This window comes from Patagioenas fasciata, chromosome 11, assembly GCF_037038585.1.
Source record: "Patagioenas fasciata isolate bPatFas1 chromosome 11, bPatFas1.hap1, whole genome shotgun sequence".
NCBI classification, from domain to species: Eukaryota; Metazoa; Chordata; class Aves; order Columbiformes; family Columbidae; genus Patagioenas; species Patagioenas fasciata.
The window spans coordinates 5,991,030-6,006,552 of record NC_092530.1 but is presented as its reverse complement, the minus strand read 5'-3'; the positions used below and the strand labels follow the sequence as shown (position 1 = coordinate 6,006,552).

Sequence of the window (15,523 nt, the reverse complement as noted above, 5' to 3'; positions counted from 1 at the left end):
TCATGCTGTGCTGAGCCGTGTTGTGCCTAGCTGAGCCAAACCGAGCCATGCCAAACTGAGCTGTGTTGTGCTATGCCATGCTGTGCTGGGCTGAGCCGAGCTGTGCCATGCTGAGCTGAACCAAGCTATGCCACGGCATGTTGAGCTGAGTCGTGCCATGCCTAGCCAGCCAAGCCGAGCTGTGCCGCGCCGAGCCGAGCCGATCGCCGCCGTCCCCCCGCTCCTCATTGGCGGCGGCGGAGCAGCCCCGGTGCCGGACCGGCCCCGCCCCGCCGCTCGGCTCCCCGCCGCTCTGCCCGGGCGGGCGGGGGTGTCATTTCCTCCGCGGTGCGGGGCCGGGCCGGGCCGGGCCGGGATGGGGCGGTAGCGGCCATGGAGCGGGCCGAAGGCCGGCCCGGCGCCCCCCAGTACGTGCATGTGCAGCTGCAGGGGGGCGCGCCCTGGGGCTTCACGCTGCGCGGCGGGCTGGAGCACGGCGAGCCCCTCATCGTCTCCAAGGTAGGCGTCGCCGGACGCGGTCCCGCGGGGGCTCCGCGGCATCATCCCGCGAGGGGCCTCCAACCCGTGGCGGGGCGCGGGAGGGGGGGGACCCGGGACGGGGGGGACGCGCGGTGCGCGACGGCGCTGGGGGCGCGGGGAGTCCCGGCCGTGGGGTCGCGTATCTCGGCGGGGCGGGCCCGTGGCAGCCGCTCGTTCCCGCGTTCCCCCGCGATCCGCCACCCCGAGCCGCGGGGGAGAGTGGGAGCGGGGCTGTGGGGGCGGAGGGGCAGCCCAGGCCCGGCGGCAGGAAGAAATTCCTCTGGCACATCCGTTGGGCTGGCGGCGGGGGCGGCCCCCACGTCCCTGTCGGTCCCGTCCCGCGGGGCGCAGCCGGGGGGGGAAGTCCCCCCTTCGTCTGCCCACCCATGGTGCCGCGCCCACTGGTAACCCGGGGACCGGCGTCTGAGGGGACGTTGGGTGCCACTCGGGGGGGACCAGTCTGCCGTGTCCCGGCACCCCCGAAACTCCTGGGCAGGGCCGTCCCCGAGTCAGGGGACTGGTGTCGGACTGTGGTGTCGAGCCAGGAACCTTTTGCAGCCGGGAACCGGGAGAGCGAGGGTCCGGACCCACGGCCACGACGCCCCGCCACGCAGGGGTCACCGATTCCCGTGGCCCCGCCGGGGCATCGCCCTCCTGGGAAACCCGCTGGGGGCCGGGCAGCAGCCGGGGGTGCACCAGCACCCCGGCCCCCCGCGGAGCCCGGCCGAGCCTCTGTCACCGGACGGCTTGGCTGCCTGCCCGCTCAGTGCCACCGACCTGTCGGGGCCAGGGTGCTGGCGGGTCGGGCTCTGTCGCGGCCCCGGGGCTGCCTCCCTGCCCTGAGCCGGGCTGGCTGCGCCCCGGGGCCCTCCACGCCCTGCGCCGGGACGCGGGCAGCGTGGTCTGGCTGGGGGAGCTGGAAAAGTGGCTCCGGTCCCTGCCCTGCGGCCGGGGTGGCACCGCCGGCGGGCGGGAGCCGGGGCCCTGCTGGGAGCCGGGGCGGGGGGGCGCTGCCGGGCCTCGGAGCGGTGGGTCCCGCTGGGTCCGCCGACTTTTGGAGGAGGGGATGGGGGGCCAGAGGATGTTCCCCACCGCTGCTGATGGCGGGGGGGCGGTCCTTGCGGGCCAGGGCGGGCCGGCCTCCGCGCTCCCCCGGCCGGGCCGCCGCTGCCGCGTGTGCCGTGCAGACAAAGGGGGCTTGTTCCAGCGCTCTGTGCATTCAGGGGAGGGTCCCCTGGGGCGGCTCTGCCGAGGTGTGTGCGTGCCGGCCCGTGCGGGGAGGGCAGTCCCGCCTGCGGTGCGGGGGGCCCCGCGTCCTGCGCCGGAAAGGGGAAGGGGGTCCCGGTGCTCGGTGAGACAGCTTGATCTCTGAGCCACTCCGGGTGGGATCCCTTCCTGTGGCGGAGTCCCGTGGCGGGACTGGCCCGGGCTTCGGCCCGTCCGTGGGGCTGCTGCTGAGTGCCCTCTGGTGCTGGGCCCCTGTGCACATCAGGGGCAAGGAGGGAGGTCAGCGTGGCCGGGGTGGGCACAGGGCAGGCACTGCCGTGGCTGTGACTCCTAAGACGAGTCTCTCCTGGGGCCGGCGGATATTCCAGTGAGCCAGCTGGTGCCCACCATTAGGGCCCAGAGTGAACGTCAGAGAAATGACCAGTGCCGGCCCAGCCTGGCAGGGCGACAAGCGGCAGGGTTTGGCTGACAGCACTGAGTTCACTGGTGGTGAAGGCAAAACAAGGGACTGTTTGTGCCACATTTAGCTTTTTGTGAGTGATGCCAGGGCTGAGCCATGTCCGTCCCGGCACACGCAGTGGCCCAGAGAGCAGCACAGCTCAGGGGAGGATGACCTGTTACCGCTGACTCAGCCCCGTGGACACGGGGCAGGATGGAGTGGGCATCTGGCCGGGCAGAGGACTGGGGTGAAGGTGCAGCCTGCTCTGGGTGCCTGCTCTGCTGGAGCTGCCTGCGTGGCAGGGGTTAAACCCAGGTGCTCCAGCGAGTGCATGGTGGGACTAGGAGCCCTTGCAGCCAGCTAGAGCCCCCTGCCAGGGCCCCCTGCCCGCACAGGCAGGCGCATCATGCTTTCCTCAGCCTGGACATGGCATTGCAATGCTCAGTTCCCTAAAAAACGGGAGGGCTGTGAGGCCCTGGGCACAGCGGTGCCAGACAGAGCCATGGGGCAGTGCCGGGCTGGGCAGGAGGCCTGGCTGCCCCTGCCTGGCTCCGCGGGTGTCATGTCACCCACAGGCAGGGGGATGCCCCCTGAGCCCTGCCCAGCACCAGGGCTGGGAAAAGGTGCCTGGGGGCACATGTGTGGTGGCCGGCCTGCTGGGGAGCCGTGGGTGCCCCCTGGCACTGGGACCTGGCTGCCACCCAGGCTGGGCTGTGGAGTCATTGCTGTGGGTACTGCGGGCAGAGGTCGTTTCTCTGCCGGGCTAGGAGCGGCAGGGCAGGGTGAGGAGCCTGTGGGCAGGTTGGTCACAGGAGCCCCAGCACGGTGCCAGGCCAGCTCTGCCCGTCACCCTGTGGGGGGCTGTAGCATCCAGGCAGGTCGGGGTCCACATCTGTGCCAGGTATGGCGGCAGAAGACACCCTATGTCCTGTGCTGTGTGTCTGCATGTCCTGTGCTGTGTTTCTGCATGTCCTGTACTGCTGCTAGCATGCAACCCAGCAGCGAGGCTCATTTGCCAGCACTGCAGTGTGAGGGGCACGGCATGGTGATCCCTGACGTTAGGAGCGGCAGGATGGGCAGGAATGGGCACCAGCACCGGCACTCTGCCTGCACTGCACCTGCCTGCTGGGGCAGAGGGGGTGGGCTGGGGCCCCTCTGTGTCAGCAGCGCTGTGGCGCCGTGCCTCCCAAGCTGTGGTGCTATGGGGCACCAGGCTCATTTCAGCTATAGGTGCCAGGGTCGGGTAGGTGTGTGCCAGGGCCAGGCACAGCTCAGCAGTTCCCCAGCTGTTGGGTCTCCTGGGCCTACACGATGTGACGGCGTCCTTCGGGCATCGGAATAATCACGGGTGCCTGGGCAGGGCCAACGTGGGGCTGGGAGCAGCAGCCGGGGGCTGGCATCTGTGGCGGACAAAGGGCCCTTGTGCTGCCCATGCCTGCGGGGGAATCTGCTGGGATGGGACATTTTTCTTCTCCTCCTCCCTTATGCCCTTTCCTTGCTCAGAAATTCATGTGACTGGGGCAAGGAGGGAGCCTGGCGCCGCAGATCCCTCTGCGGTTCCTGGGGTGCAGGCACCCCTTTCTGAAGTGTCTTTCTGGCACCCAAAGGCAGTGGCACACCCCCTGGGGTGTTCTGGGGGGCTGCTATCTCCCTGACACCCCGCTCTGTCACCCAGGTGGAGGACGGGGGCAAAGCTGCGCTGTCCCGCCGGCTGCAGCCGGGCGATGAGCTGGTGAACATCAGCGGGACACCACTGTATGGGTCCCGCCAGGAGGCCCTGATCCTCATCAAGGGCTCCTACCGCACCCTGAAGATGATCGTCCGCAGGTTGGCAGCGCTGCGGGTAGGGGGGTGGTGGTGCCAAGGCTGGGGGGCATCGCCCGGTTGGAGGACTGGTGGGAGCCTGGCAGTGCCCGTCTCCAGCCTGGAGCTGCCCCGTGCTCAGACAGGGCAGGGGTCAGCCCCACCATGGCTGCCCAGCACCCCGCGGTGGGGGGTTCCCCAGCCCAGTGTGCTGCCAGCAGAGCCGGGGCAGTGTGGCGGGCTCAACACCTCCTTTTGCTGGGCGGTATCTTGTAGCGTGGCCGCTCCTCTCCCTTCCTGCCTGCCTGCCTGCTGCCTGCCTGGGAAAGGAAGGAGAGGCAGGGCCGGGTGCTGCAGTCATCCCCTCCTCCCTGACCCGCATCCACTCCCTGGCTGCATCCTGACGCGGCTCCAGCTCCGGCAGCACCCAGGGGCTGGGGCAGCCTGGGGCACTGCCCACAGGGCAGGGGGTGCCACGGAGCTGTGCTGGGGCTCAGCAGCATCCATGGTGAGTTTGGGGGCTCTGGGTGGGGAGGGATCCCTGTGCTGACCTCACAGCTCATCCCTGCCACCCTCTCTGCTGACCTGATGGATGCTGGGGCAGCACTGGACACTTGGGGGGTACAGGAGGTGGCATCTGCCTACATGTCTGTGTGGTGGCACAGGACATCGCCGCCTGCATGCACTGGTAGGACTGGAGACCCCCATGGCTGTCTGGCACAGGGGGTGGGACGGGGCCTGACACAAGACCCCTTCCGGAGGATGTGATGTGGCTGGTGCTTGCTGTAAATGCTGAGGGACAAGGGGGGAAGGTCAGGCTTGTGGTGGGGACACAGATGTGGCCTCAGGGTCCCTTGACATGCCTGCCGAGCTGCTCCAGTCCTGGCAGAGACCCTTGGCCTGCTGGGGCATTGTCCATGGGCTGCACTAGGGCCATGTCCTTGGTCCCTTCTTGTTGCTGGTAGCAGGGACACTGCAGGCAGGGGAGCCCCAGCAGCCAGGGAGAGCTGTGAGATCCCCCTGCCCGCGCCGGGTGCTGGCAGGGCTGGACCCTCCTCGCTGCCGTCCCCCTCGGGCGGGCGCTGGCCTGAGGGGGACAGGAAGCCTCGTAGGAAGTGACTTCAGCCCCGGTTCCTCGGCCCGGCTTCCTCCCCATTCTTGTCCTCTCCCGCTGTTGCTCTTGGCAGGAGGAGCGTGCCCGTTCTCCGGCCCCATTCCTGGCACGTGGCCAAACTTGCCGAAAGCCGCCCCGACGCCCCTGCCATGCACTGCCCTGCTGACGCCTTCAGCCTCTCCTGGCCCTCAGGGTGTGATGTCAGGTGAGACCCCCGACCCACCCTGAGGGCACCCATGGGACCGCACGAGAGGAGGGGGCAGACGAGGCGCCCGCTTGAGTTGGGGTGGAGGGGGCGCGGGGCGGGAGCTCACTTGGCTGTCCCACACCGCTCTTGGGCATCCCCACACGTCCTGTCGCCCGCTGCCCTTTCCCCTGCCTGTTTACTCGGCACTGCCGGCAGGAAGGGGCGGTGGCTCCGCCGAGCCGGCCAGGAGCTGAGTCCCGGCGTCCCCCCGCCAGAGCAGACACATCCCAAGTGGCCAGAGCGGTGCACACCCTGTGTCCCTGTGCCTGCTCTCCCTGGCTGTGCCAGGGCAGCCCTGGTGCTGCGCCCAAACCTGGGGGTGAAGGGCAAGTTGGGGCTGTTCCAGCCCATGCCCCTCTGTCCTGGGAGGGGTGTATGTGGAGGGAGGTGTTGGCCGTCCGTGATCTCGTGCCCATCGGAGGGGCTGGCGGGGAGCTGGGCGGGGGGTGGCGGGCACCCCTAACACCGGCGTGGGGCCGGGCAGCAGCGAGCTGTCCCTGCAGTGGAACCCGCTGTCCCGGCACTGCAGCACTGACCGGAGCAGCTCCATCGGGAGCATGGAGAGCCTGGACCAGCCTGGCCAGGCCTACTATGAAGGGGACCCCTCACCCGTTGACCAGGGCATGTACCACAGCAAGCGGGACTCAGCCTACAGCTCCTTCTCCGCCAGCTCCATCGCCTCTGACTGCGCTCTGTCCCTCCGCCCCGAGGAGGCCGCCTCTGCCGACTCCAGCCTCCAAGGCCTCTGCAAGCCCCCCGACGGGCGCTACCTGACCACGGGGGCCGAGCCACCTGCCAGCCAACACCCAGAGGCCTGGCGGGCGCCCGTGCCCCCCCAGCCCCCTGTCAGGAGGGACAGCCTGCGAGCAGCCCCAGCCAGCGGAGGGGACAGGCACCGGGCATCGGTGTCGGTGGACATGCTGCACGCCAAGGGCCGGTGGATCTCCGACACCTTCCTCTGCCAGCAGGACAGGGAGGCAGAGGCGGCGGGCAGGAGGACGCCGGTGCTGTACTCCATGAAGGATCGTCTCTCTGCCGACCAGTATTACATGCTGAGCTCCCACCCGGACCGGTGCCAGGCTGAGCCGCTCCTGGGGGAGAGCACAGAGCCTGGCAACCGGCTGTACCCGGATGGCAGCGTGCATCGAGTGCCGGATGCCATGGCGGCAGGTGACAACCCTTTGCTCTCCCCGCTCAAGGGCCACACAGTACACCGGCACAGTGCTCCCGAGCAGCTGCTGGCCTCCCAGCTCCGCTCCCTCAAGGTGGGCACTGGCAGCGGCCGAGCCTCACCGGCCCCCAACGGGCACCACTGGACCCTCTCTCCACTTCACCCTGAGGGCAGCCGGCCAGGGGCTGCAGGGGCTGCCCAGGACCCCCCGCTCTGCCCAGAGCCGTGCTGCCGCCTGCCACCCTACCACTGCTGCCCCGAGCTGCAGCAAGCCTGCGGGCAGGATGGGCCAGGGGCCAACCCACCACATGGCACCGAGGGGCCGGCGGAGGAGGAGAGCCGGGCGGGGGGCCGCCGGGCTGCAGGTCCTCCCCACCGCTCCGCTCAGATGCGCCGCCGCAGCGACCGCTTCGCCACCAGCCTGCGCAACGAGATCCAGAGACGCAAGGCCCAGCTGCAGAAGAGCCGGGGTCCCGGCGCCCCGCCGCCTGGCGAGGAGCCGGTGGAGGAGGAGCCCCCCGAGGGCGGTGTGCCCGCTGAGAGACCCCACACCCCAGCCAAGTGCCTCAGCCCTGCACTGAGCGATGACAGCAGGAACCCTGGCTGCTCTGGGGACCGGGGCATACCCACCCCTGACCCACTGCCAGTCCCCAAAGGGGCCCCGTCCCCCGACCGGGCGGTGCCGATGGTCCGGGGCCGCTGGCGCTGGTCCCCAGAGCGCAAGCTACAGCCACAGCGCTCGCCCAGCCCTGGTGAGCTGGAGGGCTATGGGCAGGGCCCAGTGGCCCCCAGTTCCCCAGCACGGGGCAGCGATGAGGCCGTCCTGCTGCCCTTTGCTGACCGCCGTCGGTTCTTTGAGGAGAGCAGCCGGCCGACACCGCCCCGGCACAGCAAGCCACCGGCAAGGGATCCCAGTGCCTTCCAGCCCCCCGGCCCCGAGCGCCGGGACACCCGCCGTCTCTCTGTGGACCAGCCCTATGGCCCCCCCTCACCTGGCTGCCCCAGCTCTGCTGGCCACTACACCGAGTGCTGCCGGGAGCAGCCCCCCTGCTACAAGCCGCTGGGGAGGCCGGGGGAGCTGGAGTACCTGCGGGGCTTCTCCTACCCCTATGGGGTTCCCCTGCGCCCCGAGCCCTGCCGCTACTGCGGAGGGGACCTGTGCCCTCCACTGCTGCCCCACGGCCGTGCCTGCCGCTGCCACCCTCAGCCCTGGGCACGCTGCCCTGACTGCTGCTGCCCAGCCCCTCGCCCTGGGCGGGAGGAGAGCGACGCCTGGCCCCCCCGGAGACCTTTCGCCCCGGTGAGTGACCACCCTGGGACTGTGCTGGGGGGCAGCACTGGCACCATCCTGCACCCCTGGAGCGTGCCTGGGTTGGGGTAGGGGGTGCTGTGCCCACAGGGAGCCCTGCAGACCCCCTGCATGCCTACTGAGCCTGGACAGGGATGGACTGTGGCGTGCTGGGGAGCGGGATGCTGACCCTATTTTCACACTCTCCCTCCTTCCCCCGTGCAGGAATTTCCTCTGGACGACTGGGAACCACCGGCAATAACCAGGAAATCCAGCCAGTCCATCAGGTGAGCCCATGCCGGGTGCCAGGGTGCCGGGACGTGCATGCTGCTCAGTGGGGTCCTCTGCCAGGGAGGTGGGGACCACTGTGATTTTGTTTGGTGATGTATAAAGCACCACCTGTAATGCCCTTGCCACAGCCCTGCTGTGCATTGCGAAGCGAGAGCCTGTGCCCCCTGGGGTGAGCAGGGCCTGGGAGACCCAGAGGGTGCCCATGGCAGGGAGGGGTCGTTCCCTCCTCACCCATCCCCAGGGAGCTGGGGCATCTCTGGGGAACTGTGCCCAGCACAGGGGCACCAGGAGAGCTGAGGCTTTCCCTGCCAGTGGTGCTGGATGACGCCAGCTGGGGAAACTGAGGCAGGGGTGGACATGAGCTGCCAGGGGGTGACTGTCTGGGGGGCATGGATGCCCTGTTCTCTCCCCAGCGAGCTCTCCCGCTATCAACCGGGCTTCCCAAGGCTCGGCCCATTCCGCCCCTGCTTTGAGAGCACCGAGCCGGAGTGGCCACCCTGCTACCGGGCCACGTCCACGCATGATCTCTCATGGGATGGCGACCGCCTGCCCCGCTCCCCCGAGAGCCCCCCGGACCTCCTGCACCGCCCGCTGCGGGGCAGAGCCTTCTCTGAGAGCCACCTCAACCTGGAGCCTGCCAGCCCCCGGGGCCGTGACCGGAGGGACGTTCTGCGTGGCAAGCTGGACCCCCCTGATGTCCCCAAAAAGAAGGGTCCCCCACCTCCTCGCCCACCTCCCCCGAACTGGGAGAAGTACAGGCAGCGCCGGATGTCCCAGCGCCTGCCAGATGGTTCCGGGCACAGCTCTGCTTTCGCCGCCGCCCCGGTGCCAACACGCAGCATTGCCGAGGCCACGCGCGAGCGGTCACAGAGCCTCACCGGGGAGCAGGGGGGCTGGACCCGGGGACACGCCGCTCGCCCCCCTGCCCTGCCAGGTGCCTGGCCCCGACCTGAGCCTCCTGGATCGCTCCGCAGGACACCCGAGCCTGATACTGGCAGCACTGAGATTTGCAGGCAAGTGCCACCATGGCATGGGGCTGGGTCCAGGGCTGTGGGCACAGCCTGGACACTGGGTGGCTTTTGAGGATACGTGGCCCTTTGAACCCTGTGTCAGAGCATCCTAATCCACCCCCTGCGCCAGGCCGGGGTGGTTTCTGGGGTGGGGGCTGTCCCTGACCTCTTTCCATGGGGGTGGATGTGGCCCTGTGTGTCGCCATCCCCCACGGGTGGGCATGGGAGCTGATGTGGGTTCCCCGGGTGTGTGTCAGCAGGGCGATGGGGGCCGGGGAGGAGCGACCAAAGGCGAAGCACCCCTGGGAGATGGAAGATCAGCCCCAAAGGCTCGGCCAGAACCAGGAGCAGGGATGGGCTGGGCCCCACAGCGGGGGTGAGTGCTCCATGCTCCTGCATGGTGGCCCCAGCCCCGCCACCTCAGAGCTGTCCAAGCCCAGCCCTGGAGCAGCGGAGGGGCCGAGCTGCCAGGGGGGCCGGCCCCAGCCCCGCCGCATGGACTCGGAGGAGCTGCTGTGGGACGTGGCAGGCAGGGACAGCTCCCTGGCCGGCATCCTGGCCCCCCCGGCTCCCCGCAGCACCGGCACCGAGGTGGTGGGTGAGCTGCTGGTGGCAGGGGAGCGGCAGCCCTGGCGGGAGCGTTTGCAGAAGGACTGGCACCTGGAGGCTCTGGCGCAGGACAGGTAGGGCTGGTGTGGCACTGGGCAGTGTGCCAGGGACAGGCTGCACCCACCACCTGACGCTGAGCCCCTGTCCCCGCAGGCAGGGCTTCGAGCCCATCTCACCACCCCCTGGGAGCACTGCCAGCTCCACCTCCTACCCGACGTATTACGGCACAGCAGCGGGCAAAGCCGAGCCCCTCAGCAAGGTGAAGGAGCTGCCCGAGGTGGTGGAGCGGAGCTCAGAGGATGAGGAGGAGGAGGTGGACCACGAGCTAGTGGAGAAGAAGGTAAAGTGGGCACTTCTGGGTTGATGCCCTTGGGGTTCCCCACTGCCATCGCCAGGTGCTCGTGGGAACTGGGGACGTTGCTGGATGCTCATGGGGACCAGGGACATCACCAGGTGCTTACAGAGACCAGGGACATTGCTGGATGCTAACAGGGGCTGGGATGCTGCCAGATGACTGTGAGGCCATTGTCGGGTGCTTGTGGGGGCTTGGGAGTGTCACTGTATGCTGTTGGGGACCAGGGGCATCACTGGATGCTCATGGGCATTGCCAGATACTCACAGGGATGAGGGGCATCTCTGGGTGCTGGCGAGGACTGGGGGTGTCACTGGGTGCTCCTGGGAACTGGGGCATTGCTGTTTGCTCACGGGGTCTGAGACATTGCCAGATGCTCACAGGGACTGGGGGCATTGCCGGTAGCTGGTGGACACCAGGGGCATCACCAGGTGCTTGTGGTCTGTGGGGCCCAATGCAGTGTGGCACACCTGCGCTCATGTCCCAGTGCCCTGGTCCCAGCAGAGGGTGGCCCCAGTTGCTCTGACCCCTTCTCTCCAACAGCTGCAGCTGATCGAGAGCCTGAGCCGCAAGCTGGCGGTGCTGCGGGAGGCGCAGCGCGGGCTGCAGGAGGACATCAGCGCCAACGGGGCGCTGGGCGAGGACGTGGCCACCCGTCTGCAAGCCCTCTGCACCCCGGGGGAGTTCGACAAGTACCGCCTCTTTGTGGGCGACCTGGACAAGGTGGTCAACCTCCTGCTTTCCCTCTCGGGGCGCCTGGCCCGGGTGGAGACCGCGCTGGGCAGCCTGGGGCCGCACGCCCCCGCCGAGGATAAGGTGGGCAGAGGGCCGCTCGCGGGGCGTTGGGGCGCGGGACCCCCGCTAACACAGCCCGTCTTGCCCACAGTTGGCCCTGCGGGAGAAGCAGCAGCTGCTGGTGGCGCAGCTGGAGGACGCCAAGGAGCTGAAGGAGCACGTGGGGCGGCGGGAGGAGGCGGTGGGCGCCATGGTGGCGCGGTACCTGCCCGCCGAGCACCTCCAGGACTACCAGCACTTCATCAAAATGAAGTCGGCCCTCATCACTGAGCAGCGGGAGCTGGAGGAGAAGATCAAACTGGGCCAGGAGCAGCTCCGGTGCCTGCGTGAGAGCCTTGGCCAGACCCCCAAGGGCTGCTAGCCCCCCACCCAATCTCCCCCGGGACCCTGGCTGTGGCCCCAGCTTGCTTCCAAAGTGGATCTGGCCCATCAGGGGGTCTCGCTGTGTCTGTCCGTCTGTCCAACCCCTGCCTTTTATTTATTTTTCCAGTGTACCAAGCAGGGGAGGGGGTGTCAGTGCAGGCCCTGGTGGGGGGTTTGTGCTGCAGAGGTGCCATGGGCTCAGTGGCTACCCAGCACCTTGCGGCCCAGCAGGACCAGATGGACGCATCCTGCCACCCCCTGAGGTCTCTGTATGCCTACAGGGGTCCCTCCACCTTGTCCTGGACACCAGTGCCTGTCCCACAGCATCCCCCTGGCTGCCTCGGGGCGACCCCACGCAGCGCCTGGAAGGGTTAAACCATCCTCGCCCTCTGTCCTGTCTATTTGTCCGGCTCTGTCCATCTGTCCGGTGGGAGCTGGAGGAATTTCGGCTCCGGCATCCTCTTCCTCTCCATTGTGTCCAAAACAATGGCCGTGGCCAGCAGGTCCTTAACCCGCTCCCCGCCAGTTGGAGGCACCATGGGGGGCTGAGGTGGGTGCTGGGTGCCCAGGGATGGTGCCCTGCCAGGGAAGGAGGTGCTGGGAGCAGTAGACCAGGGGCTGCAGGTACCCCCTGCCACCAGCTCTGTGGGCAAAGGGATACCCGGTGTCATCCAGCCTGTGCCTCCAGCCTCTGCCCTGGCACCAGGAGAAATTAATAGAGGAAAAACCATGCTAAGAACAAAATGGGTTACCTGCACCCTTCCTCTGTGCTGCAGCAGCCTCAGATAGCACTTAGACCTCAACCTGTGTCATCCACTCGCCCCACCGCTGTCTGTCCTCATGGGACAGGAAAGTGCCTTGACACTGATTTTGCACAGGGGTTTCGTGCAACCAGCGGCAGCTTGGGGCGGGGGAGGAAGCCTTTTGGGGAGGCAGGGTGGGCTGAGCCCTTTTAGGGGTGACCCCAGCCAGGCAGCGCAGCCCCAGGGTGCAGGCAGCACCCACGCCTGCCCGCTTGGCACCGCACAGCCCTGCGGGGCTGCTCCACGCATGGGCCTCCCCGGCCCATTGAACACTATACCCCACGCCTACCTAACCCTACCCTGGGACAGTGCCCGGCAGCAGTGGGGTCCCCTGCATCCCTCCCATCTCAGCTACCCCCGTGCTCACCCGAGGACACTACGAGGACCAAAGACTGCACCCACTGGGTGCTGGGGGATGTGCTGCTGTGGGGAGGGCTGGCAGCCCTCAGCTCATCACCGCACCAGCAGCGTGTGCCGGTGCCCATGCCTCGCCGCGTGCTGTTGTGTCTCTCTCACACTAAAGGAGCAGCAGCAGCTGCACATCTGTCCAGGTTCTGTCTTGTGTGGTTTGTCCCTGTGGCAGCGGGGGTGGCAGGTGCCCACCCTGGGAGGGGCAAGCTCTTGGGCACTGAGTGCCCTCGTGGCACTGCAGGCTCGTGGGGTGCAGCCGTGGGCAGGGGGATCCTCTGCACCCGGTGCTACCGGGCTGGGCCAGGGAAGGGGGCAGTGTCTGGACCCCTCCCCAGCGGCACATGGACGGGGGACAGCACTTGGGTGACAGTTTTAGCATTGTCCCTGGCACTCACACCACGGCATTGCTGCGAGAACATTTGGGGTGGCACCGAGGAGAGGCTGACACAGCGGGGATGGCAATGCCTGGGGATGGTGCAGTGCTGCTGGTGCTGGGCTGGCTCTGGGGTGCCCTGATTCAGCTGGGCACTGCAGGGAGGTGTGGATGGGCACAGCCACCGTCCCCTTGCTAGCCAGATGTGCTTGCCATGGCCTCTGCGAGCCAGCTGGGCACCACAGGGCAGGGCCTGGCACGCTCTCTCCATGCCAGGGCAGCACGCAAGGGCAAGGTGCAAGGGCAGCGCTGGCAGCTGGACGGCACCAGCACTTGTGTGTGAGCACGTGCACACGGGGGTGGGAGTGCGCACAGGGACACGTGGGGGTGTGAGTGCAGGTGTGTGAGCACACACACATGTGGGTGGGCACGGGCATGCAGTGGTGGGTGCATGCACATGTGTATGCACACACATGTTGGCATGGAAACACGGAAGGATGCTTGCATGTGAGCATGTGCACAGGGTCAGTGTATGTGAATGCATGTGAGCATGTGCACAGGGTCAGTGTATGTGAATGCATGTGAGCAAACACTGGGGTAAATGCATGCATGCATGTGGGAGCATGTAGGCGCACAGCTGCAAGCACGCTGAGGGAGCACACAGCTGCATGCGGGAATGCAGGTACATGCAGGTTGGTGCACACAGCTGAACGCATGCGCACACAGGTGAACGCATGCACACACAGGTGAACGCGTGCGCACATGAGCACACACAACTGAACATGCACACAAGGAAGCACATGCATGCACACACGTGAACACACGTGCACGCACAGGTAACTACACTCCATGCGTGTGAGCACACATGCACAGGAAGGAGCACAAGCACCACTGATGAGTGACTGCACGGGTGGATGTGTCCACGCACGTGTGATGTGCACATGTGAATGCATGCACAAGTGTGTGTGCGCATGCAGGTGAGCTAACGCAGGCAGGTAAGCACATAGGGGTGAATGCGTGCACATATGGGTGTGTACGTGTGCGTGGGCAGGGCCACTTGTGCAGGCCCATATGCACTGATAACTGCAGGAATGGGTTGCATGCATGTATGTGTCATAGAATCATAGAATCCTTTTGGTTGGACAAGACCCACAGCATCGAGCCCAACTGTGTACCCCATGGCCTGTTTGAGACCCGCCTGCCCCCACATGCTGTTCCCACCACCACCAGCCTGGACCACGGACCCAGGGCATGGGGGGCACAAACAGGCTGCTGGGTACTGGGGCCCTCAGTGCCTACGCTGGATGTGGGGGGGATACCGGGGATCCCTGCATGGGACGCCAGCAGAGCTGCAGACCAGCCGGCTCACTGTAGCATGCAGGGCTTGTGGGTCTCCCAGAGGTGCGGGCAGGACTCAGGCATGCCGGGGCAGCCCTGGCCTTGCTGTCTGCCTCTCCTCCACTACAATCTCTCCATTTTACAGATCCCTAGTCTGTCCCCCCCCCATATACTGCACTACTGGTGCTGGGGGAGGATGAGGACATGCGGGGCAGTGATGCTTCAATGAGAGCCAAACCACCTGCCCCTGCCCCACATGGGAAATGAGGAGTCCTAAACTGTGGAGGTCCAAACCCCACAGCGTTCCCCTCAGCCCCCATCTGCTTATTACAGCCTGAAGGGCAAAGCCACACATGAGGTGGGGGACAAGGGAGCCCCAGTGCCCCTGGCCCAGGGCATGGCCCATGGGGTGTGAGCTGCGGTGTGGGGGATGTGGGACTCTGGGCCTGGCTGGCTGACAGCATGGGGGTCCCAGAGCAGCAGCAGGTGAGGGCTGGCACAGGGGGCACAGCACCCCAGGCAGTGGGCCTGGGGCTCTGTGCACACCATGGGCTGGAAAGTGGGGCCAGACCCTCTTAGCAGTGTGTTTGGGGGCACACCCCCAGGTGTATACACGTGTGAGCTCCATACACACACTCCGGAGCATGTTCCTATACAAATATACCTTTGTGGGGTGTCTGCAGGCACGTGAACCATAGAAACACAGAAAGGTTTGGAGTGGGACCTTTGAAGCCCATCTAGTCCAACCCCCTGGCATTGGGCAGGGACATCTTTCACTACATGAAGTTGCTCCAAGCCTCATCCAGCTTGGCCTTGAACACTTCCAGGGATGGGGCATCCACAGCTTCTCTGGGCAGGCTGTTCCAGTGTCTCACCACCCTCATCACGCAACATTTCTTCCTTATGTCCAACATAAACCACCTACCCTCATTCAGTTTAAAACTGTTGCCCCTTGTCCTGTCACTACAGGCCTTGGTAAAAACTCCCTGTCTTTCTTAGAAACCTCCTTTATAAAGTGAAATGCCACGATAAGGTCTCCCCGGAGCTTCTCTTCTCCAGGCTGAACACCCCAACTCTCTCAGCCTTTCCTCCCAGCAGAGCTGTTCCAGCCCTGCAACCACTTCCGTGGCTCCTCTGGAGCTGCTCCAACAGGTCCATGTCCTCCTTGTGCTGGGGACCCCAGGGTTGGACACAGAGCTCCAGGGGGGCCTGACCAGGGGGACAGAGGGGCAGAATCCCTCCCTTCACCTGCTGGTCACACTGCTGGTGATGCACCCAGGACATGGTTGGCTTTCTGGCCTGCAAGTGCATGTTGCCAGCTCATGTAGTTTGTGTGCAGGTGTGGGTGTGTGTACATGTGTGTGGAGGGG

General features: G+C 66.7%; 1 protein-coding gene across 11 annotated transcripts; it reads left to right on the top strand.

Annotated features, from left to right (window-relative positions):
• Positions 1-296: 296 nt before the first annotated feature.
• SHROOM4 (shroom family member 4) lies at positions 297-12,579 on the top strand. 11 transcript variants are annotated; one of them, XM_065846359.2, is made up of 11 exons: positions 297-498; positions 3,861-4,012; positions 5,176-5,307; positions 5,879-7,820; positions 8,034-8,095; positions 8,513-9,112; positions 9,367-9,792; positions 9,872-10,058; positions 10,614-10,886; positions 10,957-11,191; positions 11,510-12,579. In XM_065846359.2, the coding sequence occupies exons 1-11, from the start codon at positions 373-375 to the stop codon at positions 11,737-11,739; spliced, it is 4,365 nt and encodes a 1,454-aa protein (XP_065702431.1). In that variant the 5' UTR covers positions 297-372; the 3' UTR covers positions 11,740-12,579. The 11 variants fall into 11 exon arrangements, with proteins under 11 accessions (XP_065702431.1, XP_065702429.1, XP_065702430.1 ...); XM_065846357.2 differs by having other exon boundaries at positions 5,837-7,820; XM_065846358.2 differs by having other exon boundaries at positions 5,834-7,820; positions 9,370-9,792.
• The last annotated feature ends 2,944 nt before the right edge of the window (positions 12,580-15,523 follow it).

What these genes read in the sequence shown, in the direction of transcription:
- SHROOM4 (XM_065846356.2), top strand. Translation starts at nt 373, where the DNA reads ATGGAGCGGGCCGAAGGCCGGCCCGGCGCCCCCCAGTACGTGCATGTG. An exon ending in CTGAAGATGATCGTCCGCAG is followed by an intron (nt 4,013 to 5,175) that starts GTTGGCAGCGCT and finishes TGCTCTTGGCAG; the next exon opens with GAGGAGCGTGCCCGTTCTCC. An exon ending in ACGAGCTAGTGGAGAAGAAG is followed by an intron (nt 10,059 to 10,613) that starts GTAAAGTGGGCA and finishes TCTCTCCAACAG; the next exon opens with CTGCAGCTGATCGAGAGCCT.